At 42.0% G+C, this 23,794-nt stretch overlaps 1 protein-coding gene across 1 annotated transcript in view; it reads right to left on the reverse strand.

Annotated features, from left to right (window-relative positions):
- Positions 1 to 302: 302 nt before the first annotated feature.
- The window catches only part of NAB2 (NGFI-A binding protein 2), a 35,506-nt gene continuing 12,014 nt past the window's right edge, over positions 303 to 23,794 (reverse strand). Inside the window, exons 2-7 of the mRNA XM_018569598.1 lie at positions 21,204 to 22,014; positions 15,068 to 15,201; positions 6,720 to 6,771; positions 3,105 to 3,219; positions 2,058 to 2,255; positions 303 to 564 (exon numbers count right to left, since the gene is read on the reverse strand). Of these exons, the coding sequence (XP_018425100.1) occupies positions 470 to 564; positions 2,058 to 2,255; positions 3,105 to 3,219; positions 6,720 to 6,771; positions 15,068 to 15,201; positions 21,204 to 22,014 (1,405 nt within the window). The 3' untranslated portion in view covers positions 303 to 469. The remainder of the gene's footprint in view (positions 565 to 2,057; positions 2,256 to 3,104; positions 3,220 to 6,719; positions 6,772 to 15,067; positions 15,202 to 21,203; positions 22,015 to 23,794) is intronic.

The raw sequence follows: 23,794 nt of genomic DNA on the forward strand, positions 1-23,794 counted from the left end.
GAGACGCTATAAGCTACTTCTAAGTATTCAATAGACAGTAGTGAACTTTATATGTGGTGTGGTGAACAGCTTATCTGCCTCTACTGGGTGGTAAATGCAATTGTGGCCTGACTTGCCATACCACACAGTCAGTTGTTGTATGGTGTGTAACTAGTAATGAAAAGCATGTCACTGTAATTACTAACATCTATTACTGTATATGAATATAATATTACAGTTGCAATCTCAGTTAAAAGCTAAACATGTTATGCAACGCGATCCAGCCCATCACAATATGCACTACAGTATATTTAATCCCCATGGCCATGACCGAAAATGCTATATATACCTAGGACACTATGAATAGTAGTTGCCTATAGATAGTGGTTACACTTCATTTTGTGATGGCTCAGTGTCCTCAATGGCTTTGGATGGGTGAACAAAGGTAATTATTAGCCTTGAATGGACTTTAGACCGCTATGCCTTCGTCTTACTCTTGCTCCTTGCAGCTCCCATTTCGGAGGTCCGTGATCTGTGGAGAAACTGGCAGACTTGAACAGCTTTCCGATCCACCATTCTCACACTCTGCATAAAAAGAAAAAATAGTAAATACAACATAGAAATGGTCCGATCCTTGTATATGAAAAACATAAGAAATAGAGTAGGATTTATATAATATGCTACTTCACAGATGAAGTGCTTATTTCAGGAACCCAAAGAAACCAGTCAAGAGAGATGAACAACTTTGGAAAATTCCTACGTGGGCAATTCAGCACAGACAAAACTGGGATGCACTTTGCCAGGCAGATGGCAGGCAAATGTATGCAGTATTCATGCATAGTGCAGGGCAGCAACCACATCTAGGCAGGAGCTCTCATACCATGTGCTTTATATTGGCACTAGGAGGATGGTTTACTAAAGGCAAAAGCTGTTCACTTTGCGCGGTAATTTTTCCTTAGCTTGGTAAATGTGGTAAACATTCACTTTGCAAAGAATAACCAATCATGTGTAGAAAAAGGAAAATAAAAAAGCTGTATTTTTGTTTGCATATGATTAGATGGTAGAAGTCAGCAGAGCTTCACCTCATTCCCTAAGCTATGAGAAAATGTCCTTGCAAAGTGAACAGCCTATTTACCTTTACTAAATCAACCCCTATATGTCTCCTAATGCTTGCTATGTGCTTGTAAGTGTTTGAATCTTTGATAGTAGAGTGGTTGGCTAGGGGTGGCTAGGGAGGGGTCCCTTTGATGCAGTAGGCCAGCTTGAACAGGCATTGGAATATATGGGAACCAAAAATTCCTATTTTTCCTTAAAGAGGGGTTTATTGGACAGAAATGGAAATAAAAATAATAGCAGTTGTATAGTCACACATTTCAGGTCATGACAATATTCCAACAACAATCCCTGTTTTTATGCAATGTTTTACTGGAGGTGTGTAAGCGTGTATAGCAGTGCATACAGAGGTTTAATTGAGATTCTTAGATGTTTCCAATCTGTCTGGAATATACAGTAGTTCATTTGGGGCATTGCAAGTAACACAGTGGTCGGTGCCTGCAGCAAACCTGTGCTTACATAGACCTTTAGTCAGTTATGTGCAGGACAACAAAAGAATCCCCTGAAACTGACATTTATGGTATGTTTTGGGCTCATATTTAAATGCTTCACTTACAGTGGGCCAGATAATCTATTGCTGGTCTGCCAAATAATTAGGGCATGGAAACATTCTTTTTTGGATGCGCCAAATAATAGTTTAATTTAAAGGGTTTTTGAAAAAAAAAAACTAGTTTACCAATTGTTTAAAAAAAAAAAACACAAGTGTGACATTTCCCACAAAAAGTCTCACAATCTGCAGTAAATAAATAATGGTTCCGAAAACAAGTTTGTCAATATTTGGCATGACAGAGATGTACCGCGGTACGCCGAGAGGATGATGCTGCAAGACAGTTACACATTCAACTATGCACCAAATAAACTATATGTGCTTTACATTCCTCAACAACCGCCACTCTTAGTTTATCTGGCTGATTCTATATTTTCCATGTCTTCATACATCACTTATTTCGATTATGGTGTCTCACCTGAGATATGAGGCGTCCCAGGCACACACAGGCTGATGCGGCCCAACCTGTCACGTGACACCAGTCTGGCCAGTCGTAACCCTTCATCCATTAGTGTCTGTTGCAGTAGCTGTCTACTCCATGGAGATGGGTGTGGGAGAGCAATTGATAGGTCTGTAGGGGGAACTCCAGGTGATGATGGTATTCTTACTGTCACAGCTAAAGAAGACAAAACAAAAAAGGAATTTTTTTTTTTTTCCAAATGCAGATTTTTCTTTAAAATAATCGCACATGTAAAGCACCAAAAAAATTGTACTTTCTATTTGCTGCTGCTTTTAAAAGATCCTTTCAGGGTAAAACACATAATATCAGCTTATATAACTGGTACTTCTTTTTTGATTGTGAACAGCGCCAACACCTACATGATGACTGTGTCAAATTCCTCACGACAGGTGAGAGCAACAGCCTCAGGATGGTAGGAAGTAGAGGTGAAGATTTAGTAATAAAACAAGTGTTTTGTATTAATGGCTGATATGTTGTCTGGAAGCCACAGAAGAAAGACACTGTATGAGGTCTAAATGTTTAGGGACCACTTATGGATCATCATATTTTGTTTCCAAAATCAAAAAGTAGAAACAGCTTGAGGAGCTTTGTCAGCGGGCTTTGGTGATATCAGTTTAAAGATCATTCAGAATTCATTGATAGGTGCATTTGACCTTTTTCCGGCCTGAGCTTAACCTGCTTTAAGTGGGTTTTGCATTCCCATAGATTTGTATGATGGAGATGCAGAACTCACTAGAAGCGAACAAAAGCCTGTCGACACTAAGTGGTTCTAACTGTCTGAGTTCTGAGCAGTGCTCAACCTTCTAAACCTTAGGAGAAAGCCCACAATATGTGCTATGAAATCTCTAGTGAAGCCAATGACAAGACTTTTGCTGACAGGTCAGAATGCTGAGAGTTAAAAGTAGAGGGGGGAAGACTGAGAAGAAGGGTAATCTGTATGGGAGAGCAAGGAAAATACTTTCTCTGTACAGTATATTAGTGTATTAAAGCAGCAGCAGTCCCCACCTTGCAAATGACCATCCATGCTTTCCCCTGAAATGCTGCCACTGTCTTCTTCCAAGCTATGCCGCACCAATGTATTTACCCCCTCTGTTTCCCCTTGCAATGACACCTCCACAACCTGAAGAAAAGAAACTGTCAACATTATCATGAATTATATTATTTCAAGTTAGCTGGTACTAAGTTATACATCACTATACTTCTCTGCCTGATTTCAGCATCACCAGACACATTCAACATTTCAAGGCAGGTTTGAATCTGCCTGGTGCCAGTACTTTTTAGCTTTTAGCAGGGGTGTTCCTGGATCACCATATTACAGGGACAATAAAAGCAGTACCGATTCACAAATTTACAGCGGTCTTAATAGATGGATAATATTTGGTTGCACTGCTATGTATGTGTGTGGTTTGAGTGTGTTGTGTAGCAACAGTAGTAAAGTAACAGCATCTAGAAATATACTTTAGAGCAGCAGTCGCCAACCTTTTGGACCTCATGGACCACTAAATTCATCATTTTAAATCCCGCGGACCACTAATATGAATTTTTTTTAAATATATAAAAATTCTCATATTTTTTGTATCCTCATATATAACTTTGGCTAAATGCCGAAAATGCTATTTTCCTGCCGATAAATCAGCGCATCCCAGGTTTCTTTCCTCCCGCTGGGCGCTGCTCTGTGCCCCAGCGGGGAGGGGAGAAAATACAGAGTGCTCAAACTCTTTCTGTTTTAAAAGGGAAATATCAGGAGGTCTGTTTAGAGCCTTAATATTTCCCCAAAGCCACTAAAAAGTTAAAAAAAAAATATTAAAAAAAAATGAATAAATACAAAATATAAAAAAAATTAAAAAGTTTATACAAAATAAATAAAAATAAAATATTTTAAAAATGTGAAAAAATTAAAATAAAAAAAATATTTGGTTTTGGCCTGACAATTTTTTTATTTTGGTTTTATACACACACACACGAGAATATATTTATCTATGAGGAAACAAAAAATACGAGAATATATCTATATATACATACAGTATATATACACATACATACATAGGTGCGGGTGTGCCTGCAGGAGTGGCAGTGCTGGTGGAGGGAGGGAGGGAGGGAGCGGTGTCGCCCGCCCCGGCCCAGTAATAATATTAATTGTTTCCCCCCTACCAAATCTGTGCCGGTTCAATGACGGCCCAGCCTGCACGGTATCAGAGGGACCAGGGGGGCAATTGCGGACCACCAAATTTTTCTTGCGGACCACCGGTTGGCGACCGCTGCAGCAGCAGTGGTTCTCAACCTGTGTAACCTCAGAAAACACATTTGTCCTTGGTCATTAAGTAGCGACCCAAGCCTCACTGTAATGGAACGCATGGCATTGCGATACCGCGACTTCCGGTGCAGGCGATTTAACTGTGGGCGGAAGGTGCATTTAGGGTGCTATTTAAATGAAAAATGGGTAGTAGGTGCAATTGCGTGGTACAGTGCTTTAATCGCATAGGACTGTCTGATTAACAAACTGTGCTAGTGTGAACAGGCCCTCAAAAACACACAACCACAGAAACATTCTCACACATACACTCCAAAAAAAAAAAAATGTTTACATTTTTTTTAAATTTAGGATCCACCCAGTCTCCCTACTTTACGAGAACTGGAGTGGATCCTCAGCCTGGTTTCCAGTGTGCGCTGCTGTGCGGGAGCCCTGTAGAGATGCTGGGGGCCAGTACATGATGTCACCCTAGTCCAGGCACCTCTACAGGACATGCGAGGAAGCTATAAGCAATGCATGTATGGATGGAGCTCCCTCACGGCCACAGCTCCAGCCCAAACCAACCTTTAGCTGACACTCTGCACCGAGCAGAATATAAATGGCTGCTTGGCGCAAGAACTGACCGTGCTGCACTGGAGCAGGCTGTGAAGCCTCTCACCTAGAAAAGTGGACGGCACAAGGCGACCCACTGAACATGGGGTCGTGACCCACTTTTGGGTCACGACCCACCAGTTGAGAGCCAATGCTTTAGAGTATACATTGAAGTGAATTTATCAACACTAGAGCAGACAAAATCTGGAGCAGTTGCCCACAGTAACCAATCAGCTTATTTTTTCAGTTTGTTCAATTAGGATTTGAAAATGAAAGCAAAAAGCTGATTGGTTGCCATGCACAGTTGCTCAAGATTTTGTCTGCTCCAGTTTTGATAAATTTCCCTCATTGTCTCTTATTGTGTGTATGCTTGCAGAATGATTAAAAAAATGCCAGTGCAATCTCAGTGTCAGGTGTTTATTTCTCTTCCATGTGGCTGGGTTGCATAAATTCGGGGGCCCTTTGATTAAGTGCCAAAGGTGCCATTTGCACTAAGCCCACAAGGAGCCAGGCAATATAATATATCTTGGATTATAAGGCTTTGAAGAAGCCAGTATCACACCCCCAATGCGTCATAAAGCCAAGAAATCCAAAGAGCAGAGTTTCTTCTTTCAGTAGTGAAAAATATCCTTGGCTAAATAACAAACTATGTATTATACAATACTTTAGATCCCCATATATAAGACATTTTGAAACCTAACACAGATGTGATACTTTTCAGAAAAATCCCGATATCACATGTCCTCACAGTGTGTAGCTGTGTTAAAATATGAAGATTTACACAGGGTTATTGACAAAAGGGTGAAGAGTTTGGAGAAGACAGGAGAAGTAAACAATCTAGGACAACATAGCTGAACTGGAAAAAGGCTCCAATTCAGCTCACTTTCCAGTTCAGCTATGTTGTCCTAGATCGTTCACTTCTCCTTCCTTCTCCAAACACTTCACTCTTTTGTGAATAACCCTGACAATCCTGCTTTGCAAGGATAACAGAGTCCCACTAGAGTGACCTCTTTTCTGGGCCACTAATTTTTTATAGTGTATAAATCACTGAAAATGATGTTCCCTGGGAAAAAGGCTGTAGAAGTAATTATAATAACAAGAGTTCCATGTTAAAGGTCAACAACTCTGTTCTGCATATAGGACTCGTCTGAATTAAACATTAGCATTTATTCTCTGTAGGATTCCACAATCATCTGTTGCAGCACGGGGCAATATCAATTATCTGACCACTTTTCATTGAGTCAGCCAACTCCTAGCTTTGCATTGTGAGGAGCAGTAAACCACAACTATTGTGTAGCATTAAAGGAAAACTATGGGCACAGTGATTTTCCCCATAGTTCTCCTAAGGGTCACATGAGGACATAAACTAGCATCCTCCCGTGACCCAAAGCTCAGTATACCACGAGCTACAGCTCACGGTATACTGAGACCGCCGCAGCCAAGACAGATCCCGTCAATACTGTCGAGATCCACCCAGCTGCGTGAGTGACAGCTGGCTCTGCCTGTCTAGAGGCAGAGCCACCTGTACCCGCCCCTTCCCCTGTCTGTTCCGCCAGTCAGTGCTGGCGGATCGGAGCGGGGAGGGGGGGGGGGTATTGTTGCAGCTACAGATTGCTGCTACAAAGTTGCTAGTGTGACATGGCGGGTTCAAATGGAGAAAAGTGGCTCCGGAGAACTGCCAGTCAATAATTCAGTCCACCAACATACACCTATTAAAAAGTACAGGAATATTTTTTGCAATAAAAGATTTGCAGGACATAGGTGTATCATTCCATTACCTCTTGCTTAAGCTGTTTTGCTTGTGGTGCACCCATTTCCTCAGGAGTTAACCTAGAAGCAAAAAAAAATGAAGAATAGATGCTGAAATATCAGTATCGTATATTCCGCATGTATGTGTAAATTTAAAAACTAGGTTGCCATATGCATTGCATTACTAAATACTGGTTTAATGCCATTAATAAAATGTAATTTAAAAGGGTTCCATTCAGCTAATATAAGTATTTTGCTATGCTTATACATTTCTTCAATCTAGATTAGCAGCATTTTGGAAGGACTGACTATTGAGGGCCCTTTAACCCCGTCTGCTAGTCACTCACCTCTAACACTTTTTACCCAATCGAGCTTAGTCGTAGAGTCTCTATGACTAAGGCCGATTGATTGAAATGCATTAGAGGTAAGCGACTTGCACTTGTTTTGAGTTTCACTTATGCAATCACTGCGCGCCGTGGCTCCGCCCCTTTGGGGGCAGGCCTACGGCGTGCAGCATTCATGGATAGCATATAAATGGCCGCAGGAGCGGTCATTTCCTATGCAGCACAGTGAGGAACACACTAGAAGTTGGCTACACCAGGTAATACTTTTGATTTGCAGTTGAAGTCTCATTCTTTCACAATGGTTTTGGAAACAGACATCTACTTATGTTTGTCACCTGAGCACTGCTTGCACTTGCACCTTTTGAGTTTCACTTATGCAATTTGTTGTGACTGTGCATGTTGCATAGTAGGCATAGTCTAAAGCTATGCTCATTGAGCAATATGCATAGTCACAAGACTGCTTTTGTACACACAAATATGAGTATTTTGATAATTGAAGTAATTATTCACAACTTTTTTAAACTTCACTCGTTTATCATTCAGACATATACACACAATCCCTTATAAATTTTACCGTCACTATTCAATACTATGAATATTATATAAATAAAATTAATATGTTATCTATATCACCGCACACAATTATTCACTCATCATTTCCATTAAATCATTATTTCACGTATATTTATTTGTGCCTGTTCAATACAAACCTCCTTTTTTGTTGCCCTCAACTTGTTGTGGCTGCTTTGCTTTCCTGACACGATTCCCATGCATGACTACTTTTATTTGAATAGAGGGAAAACATACCTGAGACACTCGGCCCCCTCCATTTTTCATGTAGTGATGTCGACTGATGGCCCTTCTGGACTCCTCCCATGTAAGCTTGTTAATATCCATGATATTATAATGTGTATATATGTTTGTTTTATATAAGAGTGTAGTCTCTGATTTGCCTCACATGGGTTCTCTCTCATTTAGGATATATAATTTCCCCTGAAGAAGCCCAGTCGGGCGAAACATGTCGGGTTTTATCTGAATGAGTCATCTATTATGTCCTATTTATCTATTTTCAATTATGTAATAAATGAATTCATATTTTTATACAATTAGAGAGTTTATAGTATTTCTTAAAAGCCCCTCCCCTTTCGGTAATTGCATACCTTAAGGTGGAATCTACTCTTTGTATTCTTTTTAGTCAAATCTATTTGGGGTGTGAAATCTTGCTCTCTTTTCTCTCTATTGTTCTAACACACGCCAACTAAAACCTACTTTACAAATAAAGAAGCATTGGGTGAGGATTGGCAGTGTGCGGTTGTCTTTTTGGATTGCATTTGCTGTGGAGTATGGATGGCTCTCTGGCCTGCACCTGCAACAAAGACAAGCAGTGGAACTGTGAAGTGGATGGAGCGGTGAAGGTCTCTCTTTGCATTTGAACTGGATGGTTAAGCACTACAGTGTTTTCATACCATATGAACGTTAAATATCCCGCTAAAGTGCCTTGGAATTAAATGTGGTGCACACATTACATCTACACTGGATCTGTTGTGATTGAATATTGTTTGTGGAGCCAGAGAGAAATGTGTATATTCATTATTGACTAAAACTGAAGGCAGGACTCTTTTTGAATCACAAACTTCTGTTGTGCTATGGATGACTAAGAAACTATCATCAATTTATAATTCATATATGGTGCTGCACTTGTGGGAATTATAGTATATACAGTATGTGCGGACTGTGTATCTACATCCATTTGCATTGCTAACTGATGCATGTTTTCTACTTCATCTGACACTCACAGGAAAATGCCAAAATGTGATATCTTGTTCACTTAAAGGAGAACTATGGGGTTAAGGCTTTTCCCCATAGTTCTCATTAGGGTAATGGGAGGACACAAACTAGCGTCCTCCCATCACCCTAAGCTCAGTATACCATACTGAGATGCCACAGTATACCGCGAGCTACTGCTCACGGTATACTGAGACGCCTCAGCTGAAGCGCATCACGACAATTATGTCTGGATCCGCCCAGCTGCGTGAGTGGCAGCTGGCTGTGCCTATCTAGAGGAAGAGCCAGCTGTACCCGCCCCCTCCCCTGTCCGATCTGCCAGTCAGCGCTGGCGGATCGGAGTGGGGAGGGGGGAATCCGTGCCCTGTCATGGTAGAGAGCTGGGACAGGATCGAGAGGTGAGCGAATGATGGTATGTGTTCACTCACTTCTCAATCTACTGAGCCGACCTGTGACAGTCTCATTGTCACAGGTCGGCTAGAACTATGAGGTGAGTGAAAAGCATTCACCTCATAGTTCTCCTTTAATCCATACCATTGGCAGACTCTTTTTTTTAAAGGCAAGAGAGAGTGGCTGCCATGTGGAATTTTATCCGACATTCACATGCAAACCTTAGAATTTTACATCTTGTTTACCCAAACCAAACTATTGGGGGACTAATTTCTAAGGGAGTGACTGCTGTATGGGATTATGCAATTTGAAATGGGCTAAGGTTTTGTAAATAGAAACAGACTATGCCACAAGAGTGGATAGGTTGTATAATAATTTACACCCAGATTTATGTGCTTTATATGGAAACTAGCCTGGAGGTCACAGAAATAAAGATTTACAGCAGACTGGATAATTTAAATGAAATACTTTGTACTGGATCATTAGAATGCTGGTGAAGAGGTAGAATTCATATAGATGTGTCGCTGTAACCAATAGCAACCAGTTGATTACAAGTATAGCCCTTTGCAATTTTGGAATTACACAAGGAGCATTGGTTCTGAAGGAAATAGCACCGGCTCCTTTATTGGAGATACTGTAAATGTGACTATATATGAAAATCTTTGAAGGCCTGGTACTTCCTGTACCAAGCCTGGGCCCCATTCCCTGAACTTCCTGTTGATTAGAAGGTCACAAGGGACAGCAGAGTCTCAAGCATCTGTCCATCTACTAGAATAGAGAAGGGTGGAGGGAGGAGGAACAGGGGAATGGCTTGCATTGCTATGCCTATGTGTTTGTGTAGACACACCATCCATAGGGAGAGGAGCCACACTAGAACAGAATATCAGGGCCAGTGCTCAGGGAACCGGCTGACTGCAGGAAACTAAAACTTTTAAACATCAAGAAGCAGCATTTATTTATTCAGCATTTGAAATAGAATTTAAAAAAAAAACTTTTGACTTTAATATCACTTTAACGACCGTCTGCAAACCTATAAATACTGAGAATGACTTTTAAGATATCATTAACATGGTAAATATTTGTATTATCTCAATAAAAATGTCAAGGGTTTTTTTTAAAACCATTCACATTTCTTGCTTCACTTATTGTGATCATCCCTAAACCAAACAAAGACCCACTAAACCACAGAACCTACAGACTCATAGCTCTTCTAAAATATGTGCAGCTAGCTTCTCAAATTGACTTCTAAGAAAGTTATTATTGGACAGGTTGCTTTTATCTCCAATGCATAAGACAGTTTTAGAAAAGTCCTGATTAACATTAATTCTGCCCAATATGAATCTGACCGCCTTTTAACTCTCACCCGGACATGTCAGAAACTTTTTCTAGCTTAATTAAGCCTTAAAGCTACATCAAGGGCATCACCGTCAAAATATGTCTAAACATTTTGCCCTGCTTTTTCTAGCAATAGAAACATTCGCTGTTTAAAATGTCCAGACATTCAGGAAAATGCAATTTATTAAAGAGCATACAAGTGGTGTGTTCACTTACGATCTAGTATTTACTTTAAAAAAGAGCTATGACAACTCATCTAAAAAAATATGCGATCTCCACCAAAATACAGCTTCCTTTAATGGGGTGGCAACAATGCTGCACTGCTCCTGAATTCAGAGCAGAGTTGCCACTCTCATGAAGACTGTGCGCGCTTGAACTACAGTGGGATCAAAAAATGTTGCAGAGGGCGTGTCTATCAGCTTTGTCACTTCTGATTCATATGCCTGTAGGCATGAACTGTCCGAAATCTGCTGTGTGGGGGCCACTGTTGGTACCCTTCCACCTGGCATTCCTCGATCAGCTGATCAAAGTAGCAGGTTGGAAAATTCTCAGCCAAAAGGAGCTAGCAGCCAAGCGGCTGCTGTGAGAATATAGTAGACACAGCAGGGGGTTCCTCCATGAACGCATAAGCCTGCAGGTTGAATTAAAAAAATAGAGCCATCTATACCCAGCTTCAGTTGTCAGTCAGCACCTGGCCACATCTAGTTCTACCCTTTGTTTTCTGGATAGACAGCACTGCCTCTATTGCTAAAACCCTCCAACTGGGACCTGCAGTATCTGGGAGGGGTAGAGTGTGAGATACAAATGTAGGATTTGGCTTAGTCAGGAAATTTAAAGGAAGTTTTTTATTTACTTTATGAGGCTTGCACATTACACAGTGATTTGACTTTGAACTTGTTTAGACTGTTAAATAGGAACCTTTAGTTGTACTTTTAGTCATTTGTGTGTCTTATTTCCTCATTTGTTACTAACACCTGTTTAATGAGATATCTGCTCTAACTCAGAAAAGTCTGAGGTTGTGTTTTGCAACACTTTACCCACATGCAAAAACTAACAAGTTTCAACTTTGAATTTTAATATAGAGAGTCACTTTAGTTATATATTATATTTAGCTAATGACTTACAATATTAACACACCCTAAAAGTGAAACTCTCCCAAGTCATACTGCCACTCTGAAATGAGCAGGCATTTTCCCTTTTTATCACAGGCTGGCAGCATGGGTTTGGTCAAAATGATCACATTAATGTATATTCTATATCCCTGGTAAATTCCAAATCTCAGACTTCTCCAATTACTTATATTTTGAAACCTGCACAATGACCACAACATAGCTCAGATCTCTTTCTCAGGTCAATGGAGTCACCACCATAAAGTACCCTAGAATTGTATCTATTCTTAGGTCTGCCTTAGGACCACTAATTACATACTTATAATTATTTATCCTACATTGTGAAAAAGCTTCAGAATGAGGTCTAAACCTCAGTCTTACTCTTCTATCCCACTGGAACTTCTCAAAAATCCATAATTCCTCCAAACTTCTTTGTCATTGGTAGACAGCAACTGGGCTACATAGATTGATCTGCTGTATAACACCTAATTACTACCTAATCCTATGGGAGCTATTAGCACCCTCACTATTCATAGACATTTAGCACATACCAGCAATTCAATTTCTTACAAACAATTAATCCAACTTCAGACTTATCTAAAATTACCTAAATTAATAAGCTGCAAAACGGAGTTATCTCTTCAATGTTCAAATGGATATTAAGCTTCAGAATATGACCCAGTGGGAAAACTACCTGTCTATAGAATTATACTTACTACTGTGGCATTATTGCTCAAGCTTAAAAGAGAACTATGGGGTAAGTGTTTTTCCCCAAAGTGTTTTTCCCCATAGTTCTCTTAAGGGTCACGGGAGGACATATACTAGCATCCTCCCGTGACCCAAAGCTCAGTATATTGCGAGCTACAGCTCGCGGTATACTTAGATTGCCGCAGCCGGGAAGGATCCCAACAATGCTGTTGAGATCCACCCAGCTGCGTGAATGACAACTGGCTCAGCCTATCTAGAGGCAGAGCCAGTTGCGCCCACCCCTTGCCCCGTCCGTTCCTCCAGTCAGTGCTGGAGGATGGGAGCAGGGAGGGGGGGAATCCCTGCGGGGAGCGGTGACTGACAGTCACCGTGCTCTGCAGGGAGATGATTGAGAAGTGAGCGAGTGACGGTATGTGTTCGCTCATTTCCCAATCTATTGAGCCAATGTGTGACAGTTTCATTGTCACATGTCGGCTAGAACTATGAGGTTGAGTGATTTTCACTCACCTCATAGTTCTCCTTTCAGTAAGAGATGTATCCAAGTAATACTGAAGACAACCTCCAGTGAAAAAGTATCGCAGTGTACAAGAAAACTTTGATATACAGGGTGGGCCATGGAAAAGTAGCCCGCCTCCAGCGATAGTACGACAAGATGAACAAGCAAGTGGATTGTTTTTATTAATTTACCCATAAGTTACAACAGATGCCAAAAGTGGTCTCCATTCACGACTATACACCTTTGGGCATGTCGGAGCATGTTGGCTGATACTGTTTGCAGCTCCTCAACAGTGATGCTCCGTATAGTGTTCGTCATGTTTTCCTTGAGTTTATTAAGGGTATGTGGATTGCTGGCGTACACTTTCTGCTTTAAATTTCCCCACAGATAAAAATCGCATGTGGACAAGTTCCTGACACCGCCCACCAAACGCCAATTTTCTTGTTGTGAAGTGGTGTTTCGTGAGTCAAGTGGGGATTTTCAGCGGACCAGTACCTCGTATTCTAGGAATTTACATGACTTGATAAATGAAACCAAGCTTCGTCCGTCATGAAGTACAGCAGTGGGTCCAAATGTCCATCAGCAATCATATTCAGCAACCAAGTACAGTCATTTACGAGTTTAACTTTGTCTGGCTCTTTCAGTTCCTGTACACATGTTATTCGGTACAGTTTGAGGTTCAGAGATTTCAGCACTCGCCAAAACATTGTTCATGATACACCAACTTGCTGAGATAGTCTTCGAGATGATTTTTAGGGGCTACTTGCAATCCGCTGCTGAATGTCACGGATGACTTTGGGCGTCCGGACTGATGGAGGCCTCGATTTCTTCATGTTTGAGACAGAGCCAGTTTGACGCCATTTTCGAACCAGACTATGAATACAATGTTTAGCTGGTGGTTTTATTCTTGGGTACTTGACGGCGAAGGCCTCTTACGTTTCCTTAATTGATCCGCTTTGCACATAGCCTTCCACAATCACTATTCGCTGTTCCAGGGAGAACACCATCTTTCTGACAGGATGTGCACACAATGACTAAATAGGAAGGCAAAATAAAGCCGGAACACTGCACACGGGGCGACACCACGTCGCCAGACAGAGAGCAAGGGGCTACGGCCTCCTCCAAACAGCGTGGCACCGGTATTGGATGCGGGCTACTTTTCCGTGGCCCACCGTGTATAATCATAGGACATTTAAAGCAATTTGCAAACTGTACTAGCCAGTGGCATGGAAGGTGAAGTGTGACCAGTAAGCACACCATAATCGAAAGCTGGGATTGTGATTAGCTGGAGGTCCTACCATTGTTAGGGTTTAGAAAGATAGCAAACTGCACTCTATGGCCAAGGATTTGATGAAACCTGACCACCTACATGAGCTTGTTGGACATACCATTTAAAAACCATGGGCATTAATGTGGAGTATCCCCATCTTTGCAGCTGTAATAGCCTCCACTCTTCAGGGAAGGCTTTCTACAAGTGTTTAAAGTGTCTGTTGGAATTTGTGCCCATTCAACCAAAATAGCATTTGTGAGGTCAGGTAACAATGTTGGACAAGAAAATCTGGCTCGCAATCCACATTCCAGTTCACCTAAAGGTATTTAATAGGGTTGAAGTCAGAGTTTTGTGTAGGCCACTTGAGTTCTTCCACATCAAATGTGCCAAACCATGTCTTTATGGACCTTGTTTGTGCACAGGGGTCTAGTCATGCTGGAGCAAAAAAGGGCCTTACGTTGCAGGCACAGGCACATATGTGAGTTGCAGGTCAAAGCTTATGGATACAGGTCTATTGAGAGACCTAAAGAAGCAAACCTTTGTGCAAAATCTGTTATTTCGAAAAAGATATAATTTTTCACAAAGTTTATGTAGCAACGTATGACCAGAACTCTAACACTGAAATCAAAGAATATAAATTAGAGGCAAAAAAACATGGGTATTAGTCACAACAAACAGACAAATGGTGTCATTTTTCCAGTGACGGTTTCAAGATGAATGCTGCATTTACTATCTGCTGTGAACAACAGTTCCACATATCATAACCTTTCCTCAGTTCTCATATATTAGAATAAATCATTTCACACTCAGTTAAGTCATAGCACATACTTTCTTTTCTTCTAAAGTCCTAATAGATCCATCTGTAAATGACAGCTTGAATTCCTCTGCACTGTAATATGCCATATGGTATTTCTAGTCAGAATGTTATTTGTGAACTTACCTGGAGCATTTCAAAGATGCTAAGTAAGAGCTCTCCCGAGCAGCCTGCCTGGCAAGAGAGAATAACTCCACCCTCCGCAGGAGCAAGGTATTATCCCTTATACAGCACTGAGCGGCTGCTTCATTTATTGTCAGCTGTAGAGGAAAAAATAGAAAAGATGGACAGGATGTAACACTGAATCTTTAGATCTTATCTGTACTACATAACATTTTCATGTTCATGCTACTATTAATAATTTACATGGTATATTTTATAATTACCCTATCCTTTATACCAGAGGTGTTCAACTTTTCACAACATGTACACCATACTCTATCAACACAGGTGGCATGGCGACACAATATGGCCCCCTTCAGATGGGTAGTCCGATTAGGTCCAACTGTTAATTTTTAGGCCGATCTGATCGGAAGCCCACGTTAGTCTATAGGCAGCCAGACCTAAATGGATGGGCATCTGCTTACATCTGATTACCACAGACTCCAGGTACAGTAATCACACAGAACAGAGGTCCGTTTTGGTAGACCTGATTGTGATGGATCGGGGGTAATCTGATGAAAGTGGACACATGTCCGTTTATATCCGACTCCCCACAGACCTAACATGGGTCAGGTAAGTCCAGTTTTTTTCTCCATCACAAGATGGAGGAAAAAACTAGACAGACACGGATGTCACATCGGTGACATCCATTTTTAACGGCTCCAATCAGCATGAGATCCATTCCCAGACAGCTTTCTATGTGACAGTATGCATGGGTTCACATTAGAGATCCTTATGGCTTTTCTGAGGGGTCCACTTAGTGATCAGATGACCAGAAGGTCTAACAGAACCAAAAAAGTAGAAAACGATTACAGTGACACTGTTACCTATCTAACAGCTACTCCCTGTAAAAAATGTACAGTAAAGGCTTACCTCTCTTGCTGCCTGTGCCGTGGAGACCAACAGGAGGAACCACTGAGCACTGCGGGAAACACAAAGTTGACTTACCCAGAAGTATTGGTTTCCCAGCAGACTGCACAGGAAACTTCCTCATCGGCGGGAGAGATACATTTTTACATTCTTGATTACAGGAAGCAGGAACTTTATTTGCATTTTTAGATTGTCAACAGGAACACATTACACTATTGCTTTATGTTAAAAAATCTGAGGGTTTAATGTCACTTTAAGGAATTTTACAAAGGCTGGAAAATATGTGTGCATTACCTGGATGGCTAGTAAGCTGCAGGAGTCAGGAGCTAGCTAGTCAAATCTAGGAGCCCACAGTACCTTTTTGAGGCGAAAGCAGGATGGACATACACTGAGATTACCCAAACCAATCAATCAGAATCCAGCTGTCATTTTCTCATGCAAAAAAAAAAGAGGTGGGTATCGGACTATTTTTTATATGGGTAAATCCAATATTGTTCCTTCATCTCACATATACTATTCTGTTAAAAAAGAAGAATGAGATGTGATGGTATATAGGACACTGTTCGTTGGTCATCTATACTCTGTTTATTGTACTAGCCCATATTCATTTAACCTATGATTTAATTTACTAAAAGTGAAGTGAGGTCAAATGGAGTAAATGATTCAGTCATACACAGGTAAAATGGTAAAAACAGAGCTTCTACATCACATGATCAAATGTTAGAGATTGCAATTGTGCTTTATATCACTGCATACAGTAATATAGCAGGCCAACACTCACATCATCTTTTCATGATTTAGTAAATGAGCCCAGTAAGCTATATAGGATATGTCTCTGTGTAAAAAAAAACCTGTAAAATTTTGACTAGTTATATTACAGCAAAGGGCCAGGTAGTTCTGTTCCTGCTCTCCGAATACTACTACAACGAGCATACTCTTCTATCTGCCTTTCTACTAAAAGAGCTGTCCTAATAGAAGCTGCCAAGCAGTATGCACAACAGAGCTGAAAACAACACAATCTCAAACAAGCATCTACAAAGTCAGCTGTGGTGATGTCTATGACTATCTGTTGTCATTCTGGCACAGAGTACATACATATTGTAGGCTGTTACTGAGCATTGCTCAACAGATTTATACTGAAACCAAGCAAAAAATCTTACATTATAATATCTAAAAACAGACTTGTGATTTACACATGAGCTGTGTCACCACTAATGGAACTGACATGATGTCATGTTTTGCAGTTATGTTAGACTGTGCTCTCCTTCAGCTATTTTTATGTTTGCTTTTGGTCTATCAATGAGTGGTTGTAAGAATGAATTCTATGCAGGTAAGTGCACATTATTCAACATCATATTTTATTATCAGCACAGCACAATTCAACCCTTCCAGATAAGTTTGCCTAAAGGTCGATAGTGACTGGGACTTATGGATGAATAGATGTCATTGTGTTTGGTTGACAAATCTCTTTGACCCCTCTGGCCACTCACTACAAATCTATACGTTTTGTAGTGGAAACTTTTTTTAGGTCGATAAACTCAGTCAGAGAAGTACAAGCCATTGGGATGTAGTAGCTCCACAGTCTTGGGGCACTTGGGGATCTTGTCACCCAGACAGAGGTAAGGATGTCAACGTCCCCACCCACAGCCAAGCCATGCTGAGGTTTTGCAGCAGGAGCTCATTTGCAGGTCTCACTTTGGCTTTGTTGCTTTTTCTTGAAAGAAAAGCTTTTCTCTAAAATGCATTCTTCTGTAGAATGCAAGGGGAATGAAGAGTTCATCTTTAACTTAAAAGAGAACTATTGGGTAACCTTTTTATCCCATAGTTCTCTTTACAATCACAGGAAGACATATACTAGCGTCCACCCATGACCCAAAGCTCAGTATATAGCGGGCTATTGCCCGCCATATACTAAGAACGTCAGAGCCGGCACGGATCTGGACAATGCTGTTGAGATCCACCCAGCTGCGTGAGTGACAGCTGGCTCTGCCTATCTAGAAGCCGAGCCAGCTGTGTCCGCCCCCTCCCCTGTCCGTTCCTCCACTAAGCACTGGGGGATCGGAGTCGGGTAATCCCTGCGGGGAGCTGTGACCGACAGTGACCGATCTCTGCAGGGAGATGATCGGGAAGTGAGCGAGCGATGGTATGTGGTCGCTCAATTCCCGATCAATAGAGCCGACTTGTTTCAGTTTCAATGTTACACATTGGCTCTAACTATGAGGATAAGTGTAAATCACTCACCTCATAGTTCTCCTTTAATTAACCCTGTCTGTACTGCGCTGGCAGATCTAGTTAAATGACTCTTTCTAACAAAGGGTTAAAGATCTAGAAGCCTTGTATATTAATGAGTGGAAGCTCAGAGTGTCCCTAGCAGGGGCATCCCAGGGCCGGGTGTCACCCAGAGTGGGTTCTGGGTGACACTCTGCTGTGCCATAATCATGCATGCGTGTGACATCACCACGTGCGTGCGCAATGACATCATCGCATATGCGACGCCATCTTGCCGATACCTGCCGCCGGCCATCTTGGTGATGGATGCTGGCAGAGAGAGGAGGGGACATTCACCCGGTGGGATAAGGTATGCCGCTGGGTTCCCTCCTTTCTCCTGCAACTGTCAAGCTCTCGGTGAGCGAGTGCCCTACTGCCCTACATGACCGAGTGCCCTACTTTTCAGAGGGAGTGACACCAAAATGACTGTTAGTCTTTTTGTTAGCATTGCTCCTCAGCCATCAATCAGATTCAAACTTTAATTCCAAAGTGGTTGTCATGTTACACATTGTGTACACATAGGCCTTTAAGATTATAAGGCTTATTCATTCAGCTGCCGAAGGCAGCCGAGTGAATAACCGAGCCAAAGTGAACTGAGCCAAACAGCGTTCAGCTATTCATTTCGGCTCTGTATGGCTGATTTCAGCTGTACATCGGGTAAAATCAGCCGTACATCGGCTGCCTTTGGTTGATGTGGAGAAGCCGTTTGACTCAGCCGATCCAACATCTGGATCGACTAAGCCGAACCTCCGGCAGTTTACTCGCTGCCGTTCACCCCTATTCTCACAGGGGGCAAACGGCAGTGAGTGAATAGTCGAATGCTGGAAAAGGACCTTGTCCCTGTGCCAATGGAGACAAGGACCTCTTTCCCACAAGCCCTGAGGCGTTCGTTGTGGGGGTCTGCGGGCACGGGGGCTTATTTGCATCGGTGTACCCCTTCAATAAAAGGGCACCCAGATGCAGCCCCTCCCCTTGTGAATGAGTAAGGGGTACTTGTACCCCTACCCCTTCACTAAAGGGTTAAATAAAAGCTAAATAAAAAGACCACACTTTGATCAAAAATCCTTTAATTGACATAAAAGCACAACAAAGGATTTTTGACAAGTCCTATATTTAAAAAAAAAAAGATCCACGACGACGACTCCGTGAAATACATTTTTAAATAATAAATAAATATAAACGGTGCCTGCCAACCTGACCGCATGGGATGAACTCCCGCCACAGAATAAGGATTCTGACAGATGGCGGCAAAATATAAACAATTGGGCGGAACTAGTGGCATTATCGCCAGCTCCGCCCAACTGTTTACATTTCGCCTGCACCTGCCAGAGGCTTCACACAGGTCCCGGGCAAATGAAAACAACTTGGCGGAGCCGGCCGCCTCCACCTAGGTGTCATTCGCAAACCGTGCTCCCCGCTTCGGCTGTCACTACGGTTCAGCTGAGCCAAAGTATATGCGTTTGGCTCAGCTGAGCCGCTCGGCTGCTGTTTGGGCTTTTGTGAATAGCCTGTACAGCAGCCCTTCGGTTCGACTGAACCGAAGGGCTCCGGCAGCTGAAGTGAGCCGAAGGATCAGCTGAAGCTAAGGCAGAATCCTTTGTCTCTTTAGAGAATAACCCTCTATTTGTTTCATCTGTCTCTGGTATTTGTCTCCACCCCTCCCCATAGTTCAGGTTTTCTGTGTAGATAGCTCCACCCTTCCTCATTATGTTCCAGTCTGCATCTTATCCACATGCCCTTTGCTGAGTGGCTCACATTATGATCTTTTGAACTATCCAATGTTTGCTGTTGTAAAGATATGCACAGTTTGTATTGAACTTCTCAAGGATCCTTAAGGTGTCATTTGGGCTGAGTCACTGTGTGCCAACTCTACTGAGATTGTGAGTTATAGCCATCTCGCCACAACTATAAATTTACAAAGATCACACTTTCAATGCTTAAGCTGGCCATACACCTATAGGTTATCTGCAGAGTTTCTATGGTCAGATGGGAAAAGTGCAACAGATTCCTCCAGCTACGCTAAACTGTGTGGATGGAGTAATCTCCCACTGGGCCAAGCTTTAGTATTCTGCTAGTCGGCCCCGCTGGCTCTCAAAATACCTGAACAATCTGATTGGATGCAGGCATTTCCCACTTGCTATTTAAATTGCACCTGTGCCCAGACAATTGGACATTAAACGGCCGCCTCCGCCAAGTTGTCATTGTTTAACCTGGGGACACTGATCTGTCATTGCAACTGGGCAGAGCCAGCCGTGAGATCACGGCTGCCTCCGCTCAGCTGCGGCCCGCTTCGAGTTTCACTTCGGCTCAGTCGAGCCAAAGCATATGCCTTCGGCTCGGCTGAGCTGCTCGGCCAGCTTTGAGAGTTGTACGGGCTATGGTGAATAGCCCGTACAGCAGGGCTCAGGCGGCCGAAGCTAGCCTAAGGATCAGCCGGAGCTATGGCTGATCCTTCGGCTAGCTTTGTGAATAACCCTCCTGGTCTTCAAGTGGTTAAGAAGAAATGCGAGTTGAAAATTCTTGTTGATCTATTTTGAGTGGTTGGAAGGGAAGGTTCTAAACAGTAATGCTTATCTGTTCTCAAAGATCATATTTAAAAACATGCTCTTTATATTCTAAACCCACTTATGAAAACATTTGAAATATGTGTTCATTTTGTCATTTTTCATGCAGTAAGTCTTGATTTCTTTTTAATCCTATATTCAAAAATTTACAGTTTGATTTAATTTTTGGTCAGAGATACGCAGAACTTAAAAATAAATGTATTAAGCCACATTAGATGTATTCAATAAGACATTGCAATGAGCAAATCTAAACAGTAAACTCCGGAAGCCCTGCAGAAACCAATCAGATTTTTTAAAGTCAAATACCGATTTAACTGTGATAGTATAGTTGGTTCTTTGTCTTTTTGAGTTCATTATTTTAATTCTCTTTATCAAAGATGGAGAGCAGCTTCACCAACCTCATGCAGTGTGAGTCTCTTTCCTTCACGTCTCTTGGAGTCACTCCTTCCATATATAGCACTGTGCCTTCTAATCTCCCTCTCCTTCCTGGGCCCTCCATCCGCCATGTGAAAGATATGGCCCAATGACCGCCCCAGTTTTTTATTTATTTTAAGCATGGATCGTGCCTCAGCTATATCACCACGAGGCAAGCCTTTCATCAGCCTCTCCACACTGTCAGATATCACCTGTACCATGTCAGGGTCTAACCTTTCACCTCCTGTGCCATACTGCATTCCTCTCCCATCATCATCATCATCCACATCATCGTCATCTGCTTCATTTTGATCTGGAGAAACCTGCACTGTCCAAGTTCTGCAGTCCAGTTCTATAGGTGATCTCTTCTCATGCTGCTCCAACTGCTCTGGAACACCAAAACTTGCAATGGTCTTGTTTAGGCTTTCAGAATGACCAATGACTCCATTACATTGTCTCCCAACCCTCCCCGTGGTTTCAGATATCTTGAATAAAGGTATGCTGGTGCTCAGAGGGACATTTCCCAAAGGTGGCTGGTTAAACAGTCCTGGATTAGTAGCCCAGTCTCTTAAGGCTTTCTGTAATCTTCGAACATGGAGAGGCTTTGTTGCCATGCCAACCAAAGACATGATCTCCAAGAACTCATCTTCTCCTGCTTCACATAGCTGTTGCACATCATCGCCACCCTGCTGGATGAAGGTGTCATAGTAGCCCAGTAAGTTGGCTCTCTGCAGGACACGATACAGCTGCAACTCACCCAGGGTACGAGGAAGTGAAGATGTGTCTGCGCAGATTCTGCAAATTAAACAAGAATACATCATATTTTAAAAATGGTTGCAACTGCATTGTGCAAAAAGCATTGGAAGATAATGTAAATAGATTTCAAGAAACAAAGCAATCTTAGCTTATTATTAGAGAGACCAGGTCACAAAATTAAAATATTGCAGTTAAAGCACAGAATCAAAACATGAATTTAAAATGGTTATGCGCAGTGGGTTTTTTTTTATTTCCATAAATTATTTTGTATTTACCTGCAAAGTGCCTTTGTACTTGCTAGAGAATAAAACTACTCCAGAAAGAGTCATTCACCTACCACAGTCCCTCCCTCCTTGCACGTCATTCCCTTCTCCTCTTCTGAGAGAGTCTAATTAATTTATGTGCTGGCCCTGCTACTCTGCCCATCCCTTTACCTCCCTACATAACCCTTTATGTAACTGCCAGGGAAGTAGGGAAGGGAAATACTACAGAAGTACTACTTAAGAGTATGCTATTATACCACCTTTCACACAGCGCAGCTCCCACTTTGGAATAAAAACCAGAATCACAGCCCTTGTCTGATTTGTCTCATAAGCCACTTGCTGCCAGTAAGTCACGTTCCCGTTTTGTTCAATGTCTATTTTCAGAATTCATAAATTACCATTTCTCTTCTGAAGTTCAGCAGGGATGGGCTCAACGTTCGTGTCGAGCATTAGTTCGACTCGAACATTGGCAATTCAAGTGTTCGGCAAACACACGAACTGTCAGGGCGTTCAAAGGGCTATTCCCCCACTGAGCTGCACAGTGACTTGTTAGCCCTGATTGGCTAAAGCCTTGCATCTGAACCCCCATCCATGATATTTAAAATAATTTTTCATTTTTATTGTTTCACTTTAAGCAATGTTAAAATCACTTCACCTTTAAAAACTGTTTTAAAGTGTTTTTTTCATTGATACATGTTCCCCAGGGCAGTACCTGAATCCCCATACCCTTTTTATGGCCAATAAATTGCATATAAGTCTTCAAAATGGGGTCAATTGATTTTCAAAGTGCTAGCCCCATAGACTTGCATTGAGTTCGAGTTCAAATTCAAACTTTTCCCATGTTCTAAAGTTCGAATTCGAACCAAACACAGGGGTGTTCGGCCCATCAGTAAACTGCAGGCATGTAATCACTGAACATCCCAAACTGCTAGTAGAAATCAGCCCCTGCATTCATCAAGCTACACTATAGAGAACGAGGAAAGAATTAGGGTTCTCTGTAGATGTGAATGCTGCTTATTACAATTTCCTCTCTGGATGTACATGGGATCGGGCAGTGGGCACAGCTTGGCAAAATTTATAGAGCTGTTTGACTAAAGTAGTTTGTGATCTTGGTAATTAGGAGGGGCAAGTGCTACAAAAGGTAATAATTGTGTGGGAGGATTTATTGGAAGAATTGAAAGTACTGTTATATCGAGGCGGAATAGGCCTCCCTGAAGAGATGAGTTTTCAAGGATCGCCTGAAGGTGGACAGTGTAGGAGATAAGCGGACAGATTCGGGTAGGGAGTTCCAGAGAATGGGAGACACTCTGGAAAAGTCCTGGAGGTGAGCATGCGAGGAGAGCTGGAGAGTCTTGGGAAGAGGGAAGGCTGGTTTGGGTGATATTTTGAGATGAGGTGGGTGATGTAGGTTGGGGTGGATTTGTTATTGTTAGTATTTTGAATTTTATAGGTTGGGGAAGTGGAAGCCAGTGGAGCAATTGGCAGAGGGGGGTGACAGACACTGATCGGTTGGTAAGGTAGATGGGTATGGCTACAGCGTTTATAATGAACTGAAG

The sequence above is a fragment of the Nanorana parkeri genome, unplaced genomic scaffold, assembly GCF_000935625.1.
Source record: "Nanorana parkeri isolate BGI_ZX_2015 unplaced genomic scaffold, ASM93562v1 scaffold35, whole genome shotgun sequence".
Taxonomy (NCBI): Eukaryota; Metazoa; Chordata; class Amphibia; order Anura; family Dicroglossidae; genus Nanorana; species Nanorana parkeri.